We start from the raw sequence: 10,982 nt of genomic DNA on the forward strand, positions 1-10,982 counted from the left end.
GCAATAATACTTCTCACGCTCATCAGGATGTTCCTGGTGACTTGTAGCATGGGGATATATCTAAATCATTTTCAACAGAGTCTGGTGAGCCATTAGGTTGCCCCCTCCCACCCTAGCATTTTGATGTAGTCTCATAAACTGAGGAATTGAGAAGCAGTGTTTGAGGTCTTCATCTTTAGGGCCTAGAAGACAGCATGCCTGGGATCAAAAAAACTGATGAGATGGTAAGATCCTTCATGGATATTAGGGAAGTAGATCAAGAGAGATGTTAAAAAGAGGAGGTCACTATTCAAAGAACAGCTAGAAGATTAAGAACAGAGAAACTGGCTCTAGGAACTAACAGGAGTTTTCATGAACTGACTGAGAGAATAAGAGGGTGGCTACTGGGAAGAAAAAAGGGCTTTCCAAGGCAGCAATAAAAACATGAACACTGGAGCTTGTTTAATTCTGCATAGTTCATCATCCTCTCACACAAGGAGAACCTCTAGCATCCAATAAATACCTGTTGAATTAATCCTCGGGAAAGAAAATCACACTGGATGCATAAATTCCTTTATTGAAAATATTGGGCTAGCACTGCATTACATATACTCAATATCCATAAATGAAGGGCCACACATTTCTGATTGGACAATACTGTTTTAAATAGAGAACACAGCATCTGGATATGCTCTCACAAGTATAATATCATGGACTAAACTAGGTAGGCATGAACTATATGCAAAATGACCATTTTGTTCATTAATAGCATATGGTTGCACATGGCATAAATGCTAAACTTGATCATCATGAGACATTCCTGATCTCTCACACCAACACATCATTTAATGAGCAGGTTAAGGTTAAACTGTCAATATGTTGTTAATCAAGAGTTCTCAATAGGAGAACTTGGGTGAAAGCACACCCAGGCTACATATTTAAGATTTAACAGAATTCATTTAAACTTGCATGGAATGTGAGTAAAATAGTTGCTGATCTGACAGGAGGCCACTTGGCAATTTGTTCTCTTTCATAAATATCCTAAAATAAGAGAATAAAGGAAATATTCTGCCAGCTTAAGGCTAACATTCTAAAGGCGGTTTTATGTTTTTTAAATGCAGGTATATAAATGCTACTTGTTATTAATTTTTCCTTTCAGAGATCACTGGGGATGTAATTTATGACAGACCACTTCTCAGCTTTGGCTGTTATTTGAAAACTTTTTCCGTTATCAGTCTTTGGTTTTCATAAAAGTTTGGCAATCAGTAATATTGTTTAATTTTTAACAAGGCTTTATTATCATTTTTAACAAAGTATTTTATGATATGAAAATGGGTTGATGTTAAAAAATAGGTTTTACTTTTTTTATTCCAATTTTGGTATGAATGCACTTCTTTGCATTGCTTTTTCTCAAGAGTCTAGAAACCAAGACAGTTGGGCTAATTTGACATTTTTCATTTGATATAAAATATGCAGAAATTAAAACATTCAGTTTCTTTTAAAATAGAGGCCTGTTCATTAATTTAAGAACCTGGGGAAAATTATGCACAAAGCACTACGAAAATAAAGTTTTTGTTATTAACACACATGATTTTGTAAGAAACAAAACATTTTGTTTTCAAAAGCAGGGTTTGTTCTAAGTCTGGATTCAGAAAGGTATCCATTTTTGTAAATACCAACTTATGACTGTGAGAAATGGCTTCTTCTTTACACAATTATGTTCAGAGTAAGTAAAAATGTTCCTTTTTTAATGACTAAATGGAAAGCTGGCCTACAATAGTCAAATCAATAAACATTGGTAATGAGTTTTTAAAATTTCAGAATTATGTGTGTGTGTGTATATATGTGTGTATATATATATATATATATATATATATATATATATATGCTTAAGACCTTTCACCCTAAACAATCAGGGCCAAAAAAAAAAAAATTCAATATAAAACTATATAAATCAAATGGGTTTGTTGCCAAAACATAGCACAAAATGTATACATTTATTTCAAGATTTGACACATTAAAAGAAAAAACTGCCAACAAATTTTAGACAATATACTAGAAATAATAAATAAGACAATTTTTTAAAAAATCATATATTCCCTTTAAGTGCCGAGCACTTTCAATTTTTCTAAATGAGACTAAGCTTTTCCATGGCAAACAATATTATGCTGTACATTTTGGTAATGAAAATTATGTTGATAAATACACAAGGCATGTATGTATTTCCACAGTATATTTTTTTTCACAGTTACCAAAAATAAAAATTGCATTCAACTCATACATCTATAAATATTCTGATTCCTCACTGTATAGATTTGAAGGAAATGGGAGTATAAAGTCTTTCAACACTCCGGACTTCAACTCTCTTTCTTCGTTGTCTGCCCTCCACATGTCCCTTTCAGAATCCCTCTGCGGTGTGGCCATGCTCTAAGACGTTGGCGGAAAGAAAGCAGTATGGTGGGATGAGGCAGTCAGGGCCGGGGCTGTGTCTTCCAGGAAGCCAGCTTTAGGAGGGCTGATGGAACCCGATCTTTTTAATGTGGTATTTTAAGGCAGTCTGAGTGAGTTTCACTCAAATGTCCATACCTCGAGGTCCTGAACTATGAAGTCTTCCTTTTTGGAAAGGATATCGTTATTGAAAGTGCTGCAAGAGTTGCTCCGTCCATGGTATAAATCAGCATCTAGCCATAAACCAAATCGTCCCCTGAAAAGATCACAAATACAAAAAGGTAAAAACACTTCAATCTCATGTGGCACACTTTCTGCCCTCCCTTGCCCCATCTTCTTTCCTTTATGCTACCAACAGACAAAACCCTAAACTGCTTGGAAAACAACGCATACATTTCCTTTATTCCATTTAAATGACTCATCTTTCCCAAAAGACAAATGATAGTAGTCCCTCCTTTAGACACATAAATAAACCATTTTATCTTTGACTCTTAGGGCCATGTGTTAGGCCACTGTCCTAATTAAGCACATGGCCTAGCTAAAATCACCTGATACAAGGTTTTGGTTACCTGGGTCAAAACAGACTCTCACAGGTCAGGCAGTAAATTAATAAAAACAAAAATCTTACCCTCCACCACCAAGTTCCAAAGAACTTATGTCTCCATTGATAAAGTATGAGTTTTCTCCACTCCACTTAAAGACCTTAGGGTAGAAACACAAGAGAGAGAACAGACATCCGAATCTGGAGAATCAGCGAAGAGGGAGTTATTAGCGTAGTACCTGTGTGTGGAAGGAAACTACCCCTTGGTTGAGGAAGCTCCTGATTGCCAGACCTTTCTGATACCAGGATGAGATCTTCAAAGGGGTTATAAAGTAGGAAAGACCTCTCAAGCACATGTTGGCTCTGACCTCCTATCATGCCTCCCTCGATCCCAGAACGCACAAAAAAGCAGTTTTAAAGGCCCAAGGAAAGACCCTCCAAGCAGTTTGTGTGCTGCAGCCATGAAGGGCAGACCCAGGCTACAGTGAGTCCAGATGAGGTTATGGAACAGCTGCTGCTCCAAAGACAGTCCCCCGCCCCCACCCCCACCCTCACTGCTGACACTGCAACACTGGGAAATCGGGTATTTCTCCCATTTCGGTACCTTGAAATTGGGGCTAAATGTGTACAGAAAAGTTTCGCCTGTGCCATAATAGTGGTCACTGAACTTGAAAGGATGAGTTGCATATGCTCCAAAAATCTGTCAAAAGAACATAGAAACATTATCTTTTTTTTTTTTTTTTTTTAAGATTTTATTTATTTGACAGAGATAGCGAGCGAGAGAACACAAGCAGGGGGAGTGGGAGAGGGAGAAGCAGACTCCCCGCTGAGCAGGGAGCCCGATGTGGGGCTCCATCCCAGGACCCTGGGACCATGACCTGAGCCGAAGGTACACACTCAACGACTGAGCCACCCAGGCGCCTCGAAACATTATCTTCTTTCAAAGAATGGCCTCCCAAAGAATGGCTTTCTGAAATATTCTAACACAATCCTGTTTTGAGATATCATTAAACCTCTTTCAGCAAAGACCATTACTAAATTAGAGCTCTTAAATTAAAAAGACTACCAACAAACAGATAAGTAAAATATCTCTAGTTCTAATTGGAACTCAAGTGGTTCAGAGAATGTATTTGTCAAAGGCCAGCAATTGTTCCAATTTTAAGACACTTCTGAAGTCCACTATGGGGTCAAATTTCCTTTAGTGAATACAGATGACATACTGGGAACATTAAACAACAAGATGCATCTTGCACACAGAAGTGAGTGGTTGAAAGAACAAAATCATGTGTCTTATGTGTTTTATAAGTGGAGTCATGGCCAGACAGGCCCCCAGAGAAAATCAATTTTTCTCTTTCGATATATAAAAATGAGTTCTCAATATGCTTATTAACACTGTGTCCTTAACATGAATGATCTAATATCTCTTAGCTCGAAATGGCTTCTAAGAAAAAAAAAAAAAAAATCCCATAATACTATGGACCTTAAGGGTGATTTAGATGTATTTGAACTAATAATTTTTCTATTTTTTTCTCACTGTCCTAGCTTCCTATCTTTCTGCTCAGATCCTGATCAGTGCTTGCAAGGGTAAGAGATGGCAAGAGTGAACATACATATTTTGAAAACATCCCTAAGTGATTCTGATATACCTTCTACTTCGGAAACCCACTGGAGAAACACTGCTTTAAATGGAGGTTATCTGAAAAATGTCATAACTTCTGAAAATTATTTTAATTGGGTTATAATCAATGTGGAATCTCTTCTTCACCAATTACACTTAGTTCCTGGCAACTTAAAATACTAAAAATTAGGTAGGGTAGAAGTCTAGAAACTCTAATAATGTTCTTCATACTTCCTGCTACTAAAGCCTTTCTCTAGAGCTGCTAAAAACAAACAAAAACAAAACAGTAACAAAAACATCAAAAATCCATTTTCCTTCTTTTGGTGATCTTTCAATAAAAAAAAAAAACACTGTGATAGGCATCTACTTTTAAAAGCATGTGCTTAAAATAGGACAAGAAGGGCAATGGCCATAGGTGGAAGAAAGTGGGTCCTTTTCTGATCAATGAATAGGAAAAGCCACCCTACGCTCACCCTCTCATGATTCTAAATATATTCTTTCCTAGCTAAAATCTTCTCAGCAATCATGGAAATCTATTTAAGGATTAGGGATTGGATGATAACTAAGAAATTACTGTTAATTTTGTTAGGTACATAACATTGTGGTTATGTAAGAAAATGTCCATTTTCTCTTTTCTATTCACTTATTTTGAAAGAAATTTTATAGATATGTATATAATGATATTAAAAATTTAATATATTTGCCAATAACACAACAAAGGAATCCATGGGGAAAAAAAAGTTGAGACAACCAAAAGTGGTAAAAAAAAAAAAAAAGAAAGGTTAATATAACAAAACGTATAAATGTATATTTGCTCTCCTCTCTTCTCTCAGCTTCTTTAGTAGAAAAAATTACATGAAGTAGTAATCTTTTTATTTTTAAAAATTTATTTATTTAAATTCAATTTAATTAAGATACAGCATATTATTAGTTTCAGAGGTAGAATTTAATGATTCATCAGTTGCATATAATAACCAGTGCTCATTCCATCAAGTGCCCTCCTTAATGCACAATTTATCATTGGGTTTTTGATATACATCAGTGTAATATGTGTAACAAAATCACCACAAAAATGGGAAAATGTAATTGAGCAATATCGAAGTAACATTTCTGTACCTCACTGGAATTAAGTTAGTATAAATCAGACTCTATCAATTGCCTGAATTTTGCTATTTTCCACAATGCTTTGTGGTATAAATTACTCCACAGTCTAATTTGACTAAAATTGGGCCCCTCTGCAGGGGTAGTTTCTTTGGCCAGTTTATGAAGTTTATCCTAACTCCAGGAAGGTCCTCCTTTAGCTATCTCTTTTCCTGGTTCTCTCTAGTAAACTAGATGGTCCTCAGTTTAGCTTGTTGTCTTCATGCAGTTAACAGCCTCCTCTTAATTGTTTACCACCAAAATTTTCATCATTTTCTAGAGTACCCTTTGGCTTGAACTTCTAAATAAAGTCAGTTCATTTGGGGACAGCTTCAGAGCTCTATGTCCTTTTTAGGGTTTTGTTTTGTTTTGTTTTGTTTTGTTTTTAGATATGCTGTGGACAGGGGCTAGGCCAGGGCAAGTTCAACCACTGTGTCTGACAGGGCGGGGGTTATGGTAGATAAGTACAGGATGGGGGAGCATGTGCAAGGGGGCTGGTGGGAGCCACAGTGGACAAGTGGATGAGTGCATGGCTGGGGAAAGTCTGTGTGCTATGTCTGGAGCAGCTGTGGTGGATGAGCACAGAGCTGGGGCCAGCCTGAGTGCCTGGTCTGGCAGGGTGGAGGCCAAGATGGATGAGCACTGGGCTGGCCTGGTGGGGTGGGGCCACAGAGGAATATGGAGTGAGCTTGTGGCACTAGCAAGGGAAATTGAGAGCACCAAAAATGGCACCCCCCAGCACCATGCTAACAAGGAAGTAGCATTAAAAAAAAAAAAAATTGGCACCCTCCAGTGTCTCTATTCCCAGAGAGATCTCCATCAGACCCCTGCCCCTCTGGTATACTCTCTAAAACTAGTCAACAAATCTCCCTCACCTGCAGCCCAGGTGCTTCTCAAGCTACTGCCTCTGTGTTGAGACTCAGCGCAAGTAAGTCTGTGTGTGAGCCCTTCAACTGTGGAATTTCCCTTTCCTACAGCCCTCATGCTCTCCCAGAAATTAGTTGTCGAAGACAGCTGTTCTGGGGGCTTGCCTTCCTGGCACAGGCCCATAGGCTGGCGTGCTCAATGTGGGACTTGAACCCCTCACTGCTCAGAGAGGAGCTGCATGTTTTGTGATCTCTCTCCCTCTTGTGGGTCACTAGGGGGATGGGGTGGAGTCCTGTCAAGACCGCTTTTCCGCCCCTCCTACCCATCTTGATGTGGCTTTTTTTCTTTTTTCTTTTTTTTTTTTTTTCCTGTCCTGTGTTATAGAAGATCCGTTTTGTTAGTCTTCAGGTCTTTTTCAGAGAGAACTGTTCTACCATTGTAACCTTGGTGTGTCCATGGGAGGAGGTTAGCAGAGCTCTAGGTCTTACGATCTGCCTCTTCTCCCAGAGCTGGGAGCCAGGGGCTCTGCTGTGGAGCTGGGGGCTGGATAGTGGCCTGCTTCCCTCAGAGGAACACGTATTTTATGAGCAGGGTGGCAGGTAGGGGAAGTAGCTGGTGGTCTTGGCTTGCCTCACCTGGCAAAGAACTTCTGCTCTAAGAGCTGTGGCAAGGGCTTTAGATACTCTCTTATTCTACCATGCCTAAGGTAGGGCATCTCCCCTAGGAACAGAGGTTAGGTCGAAGAAAATAATCCTCTACTTCTAAGCCATCCTTAGCTGGAATTTAGCCTCCGAAACACAGATCTTGGGTAGGGGGTAAGAAGTGCTAGGGACCTGCCCCTCGAGGGTATATCATAGCAATTTTTAGAGACTCGAAGTGACTGTTGTTTTTTATAATTTCTACCAGTTATGGTTGTTTCACTGATTATCGATTCTGCAGAGCTCCCTTTGCTGCCATGCTGCATGTATAATTCTTTTAAATTAGAATTTTATATAATTTATTCCCAGATAAATTTACAGGTGTTGTTCTATCATGTTCTCAAACACAGCAAAGCCACATTCCTGCCTTGGGGGTAAACGGGTGTGGAGAGCAGAGTTAGTATTCAGGTGTCTTCATCAACACAAGTACCTGGAGGGCACCAGATCCAGTAAGACTGCACCTCCTGAGGAATAGTGTAGCCTTCAGGTAGAGGCCTTATTTATATACCTGCTGATGGGAAGCTTGGTGAAGCTGTGCTGCATCCCTGCTCTGTGCTGCCAACACGTTCCCCAACAAACTTGGTATCTTTTGGTAAATTTGTAGGAGAACTAATCTATACTTATGGTGAGGGTTTGTGTGTGGTCTAAAACCATCTAGCCATAGCTCCTCTAAAACGTAACATCCAACTTTTCAAACATTTCATTAAATCCCTATGTAATTCCATTTTAAACTGTTATTTTAATTTTTAACGATTAAATAAAATGTCATCAATCAAGAAATAATAATAGTAACAGTGATAATAGCTAAACTACTCCCCACAATTCTTTATCTATAATAACCCAGCCATAAAGTCCCAGGAAAGATCACAGTGGAGACAGACGATGCCTCCAGTACCCCCATCTCTCTAATTTCTCCCAAGACAAATTATGATAACAAAGATCTATTTCCCTAAAATGAACGCAATTATATAGCTTCACAGCAAGCTCCCAATGCTTAATAGTGCCCCACATATAACAGGCACTCGTACATTTTCTGAACATATGAATAAATGAAAGGCTGTTGAACAAAACCTGCTTCAATGCCAGAAAGAGAAAAGAATAACATCTACATCTTAAAAATGTAAAGGAATTTCTTCTTGATATAACACAGGTCAAACTGGAATGAATAAATAGCAGACTTGAAAGATGTCTTCCTTTTGTGGAGCAAAAACCGGAGTGGGTAGTATATGAAAGAAAACTGCACAGATTCCACTCACACCCAAGCTGACTGAGAGAAGTACTGGTGAGGGGACATGGGGGTAACATCTGGAATTCACCACTGCCTCCATTCTCCTTTAGCACAGGCGAAAGGGCAATGAGCAATGGTACAGAACATTCCTTGCTATTTCATAACAATTGGGTCCTTCAGGTACAACACACCACAGCCCTGACTGGCTCTCCATCTGAGCAACCATGCAGACAAGGTTTGTGGGCACCACTTCAGCTCCCTGGAAAGAGTTCTGGTATGGCACTGGAACTTCTTTCTGCACTATCTCCCAATCCAGACTTGACTTTTGTCCAACTTTTCCAGCTTTAGGTTGCAGAATTTCCTACTATACAGTGAGCACAGGAAAAAAAATTCCCGTCTGTGACTGTATTTGGAAATACACTCCATATTCTTCTAGAGATGCATTCGGAAGTATGTAGGGGTGAAATGACATAGTAATTGGGATTTACTTCAAAATACTCCAGCAAAGAAAAACCAACAAAGAAAGACTGATGAAGCATATGTGGCAAAATCCTGCTAACTGTAAAATCTGGATGATGGGGAGTTCTTACACTGGTCTCTCTACGACTGTGTTAAGTTTGAAAATCTTCACCAAAAAATGTTTTCTGTGAGCGGAACAAGCCTCACCTGATTATCCATATCTTTGATGACCAACAGGACAGGACTGTCTAGCGACGCTGACTTCCGATAGAGAGTTTTCAAACTGGTCCCATGCTCTAATGTGCTATAGGCGAGTCTCCACGGATACCCCTGTACCCTTGCTGGGAGGCGTCGGGCCAGCTGCAAATCCAAAGATGGAGATGTATGTATGCAGTCCGCCCATGGATCTGATAAGCTTGTAGCACAAAGCAAGTACCCGAGGCTCAAACTCAAAAAGCATATTTACTCACATGTTGCTCCCTTTTACTCTGACAAATATTTGTAACTATAAACCAGGAAAGAGAAGGGAAAAATCACTGCTTTGGTGGTGCTGTCTTGGCAGGGATGCCACCGAGAGCATACATTCCCTCTCAGGGACCTGAATGAGGGGTCACTAGGCAACTATACATTTGAAGACACAGCACCTAGCTTGATATGAATTAGACACATGCTCTCCCTTTTACACTTCGACCTGCCCTTCACCAAACAGTTCACGGTTCTCCAGTTGTTCGTTCTAAATGCTCATAGGCTCAGAGCTGCTACTGACGACTAGCTGCAGCTCCCACAGAAGTGAGAAGAAGAAAACACAGGTGTTTTATGCTAGTAGTCAAATGTAGTCTGTATTCATCTTGCTGCCTCTTTCACCTACATTAACAGTTAGCTTAAATTTGGCTGCCATAAATACCAATAATGCGTGTCTCTTCAAAAATACTAACAAAGGAGGCTATGAAGTACTTAAGTCTTCAGAATGCTTAGTATCAGTTGTAGTATCAGCATGAACCATTTCTGTAACTGCTTGGTCAAGTCTCTTGGCTTTCCTGGGCCTTTACAGACTCATTTGCAAACTGAGGGAGCTGAACTTGATTCTTTTAAGGTCTCCGAAATTCAGGTTTCTAAGTTGACTTATGGGAGAAATGCAAGAGATTCCTTACTAAAGTTCAAATACAGCACACCATAGTTTTTCATAAAATTGAAGTAACAGATTTTCAGAAAATACAAAGTGAACAAAGGAAATCACAGAAAAAGGAAAACTACTCCTAGGGGTTGGTAGTTTTCGTAAAGCTAGTAAAGTGTATTTGCTATATAACTTTTATTTAGCCCAATAAGTTAAAACTATTGGAACTCTGTAATAATCACTAGGATAAATTTGGATCCTTTTTTAAGTGTTAGGAATATGCATGAAGACTATGGTAGGACAATTTAAAAACTGTGTTGAAGACAAGAAGGGCTTTTCATTCAGACTTAGGAGATGGATATAGTTTCTGGCCAAGCCCCCAAACTCCCAAGAAGGTGACCTCTTCTCCTCAGAAGAGGAGAAAGGACACTGGTGTTGGTTAGGCTGCTGGTGTTCTTCTTTTAAAACTTGGCTCTACCTTCACCCCGTGAGAAAAGCAAATGCAGGGATGGGAAATGCTTCTTTATTAAGGCCTGGAAGACCCCCATCCTAAGTCCCCAGGGAGAGCCCACCTGCTCTATGTGCATGTTCTCCAGGAGTGCACTGAGGGGCTGCAGGATTGGCAGGGCCACCTCGTCATCGTCTTCATAGTAACTGCAGGTGCTCTTCCTGCGCTTTGCCTCCTCAACGGTGATGATCTGAAATGGAGAAGAGAAGCCCCCCAAACCTGATATATTCGCTTTTCCTTCGCTTACTAAAAACGACCTCAGGTACACACCTGCCTGTAACAGGTGGAGTTTTAGCAGTAGGACAGAAATTGAACCAGAACTCTGGGAAAAGGGCTAATTGCAGCTACAATTTTGAATAAACGCAGAATCTAACACAGTACA

At 39.6% G+C, this 10,982-nt stretch overlaps 1 protein-coding gene across 9 annotated transcripts in view; it reads right to left on the reverse strand.

Moving 5' to 3' along the window:
• Positions 1-540: 540 nt before the first annotated feature.
• The window catches only part of NCOA7 (nuclear receptor coactivator 7), a 153,797-nt gene continuing 143,355 nt past the window's right edge, over positions 541-10,982 (reverse strand). For 8 of the 9 annotated variants that reach the window (XM_032407933.1, XM_032407932.1, XM_032407934.1 and 5 more), the window contains 5 exons: positions 10,665-10,790; positions 9,186-9,338; positions 3,573-3,668; positions 3,056-3,129; positions 541-2,683 (listed from right to left, as the gene is read on the reverse strand). In XM_032407933.1, the coding sequence (XP_032263824.1) occupies positions 2,548-2,683; positions 3,056-3,129; positions 3,573-3,668; positions 9,186-9,338; positions 10,665-10,790 (585 nt within the window). In that variant the 3' untranslated portion in view covers positions 541-2,547. The remainder of the gene's footprint in view (positions 2,684-3,055; positions 3,130-3,572; positions 3,669-9,185; positions 9,339-10,664; positions 10,791-10,982) is intronic. The other variant, XM_032407935.1, reaches the window with a different exon arrangement.

The sequence above is a fragment of the Phoca vitulina genome, unplaced genomic scaffold (genome assembly GCF_004348235.1).
Source record: "Phoca vitulina isolate PV1807 unplaced genomic scaffold, GSC_HSeal_1.0 scaffold9, whole genome shotgun sequence".
Classification (NCBI taxonomy): domain Eukaryota; kingdom Metazoa; phylum Chordata; class Mammalia; order Carnivora; family Phocidae; genus Phoca; species Phoca vitulina.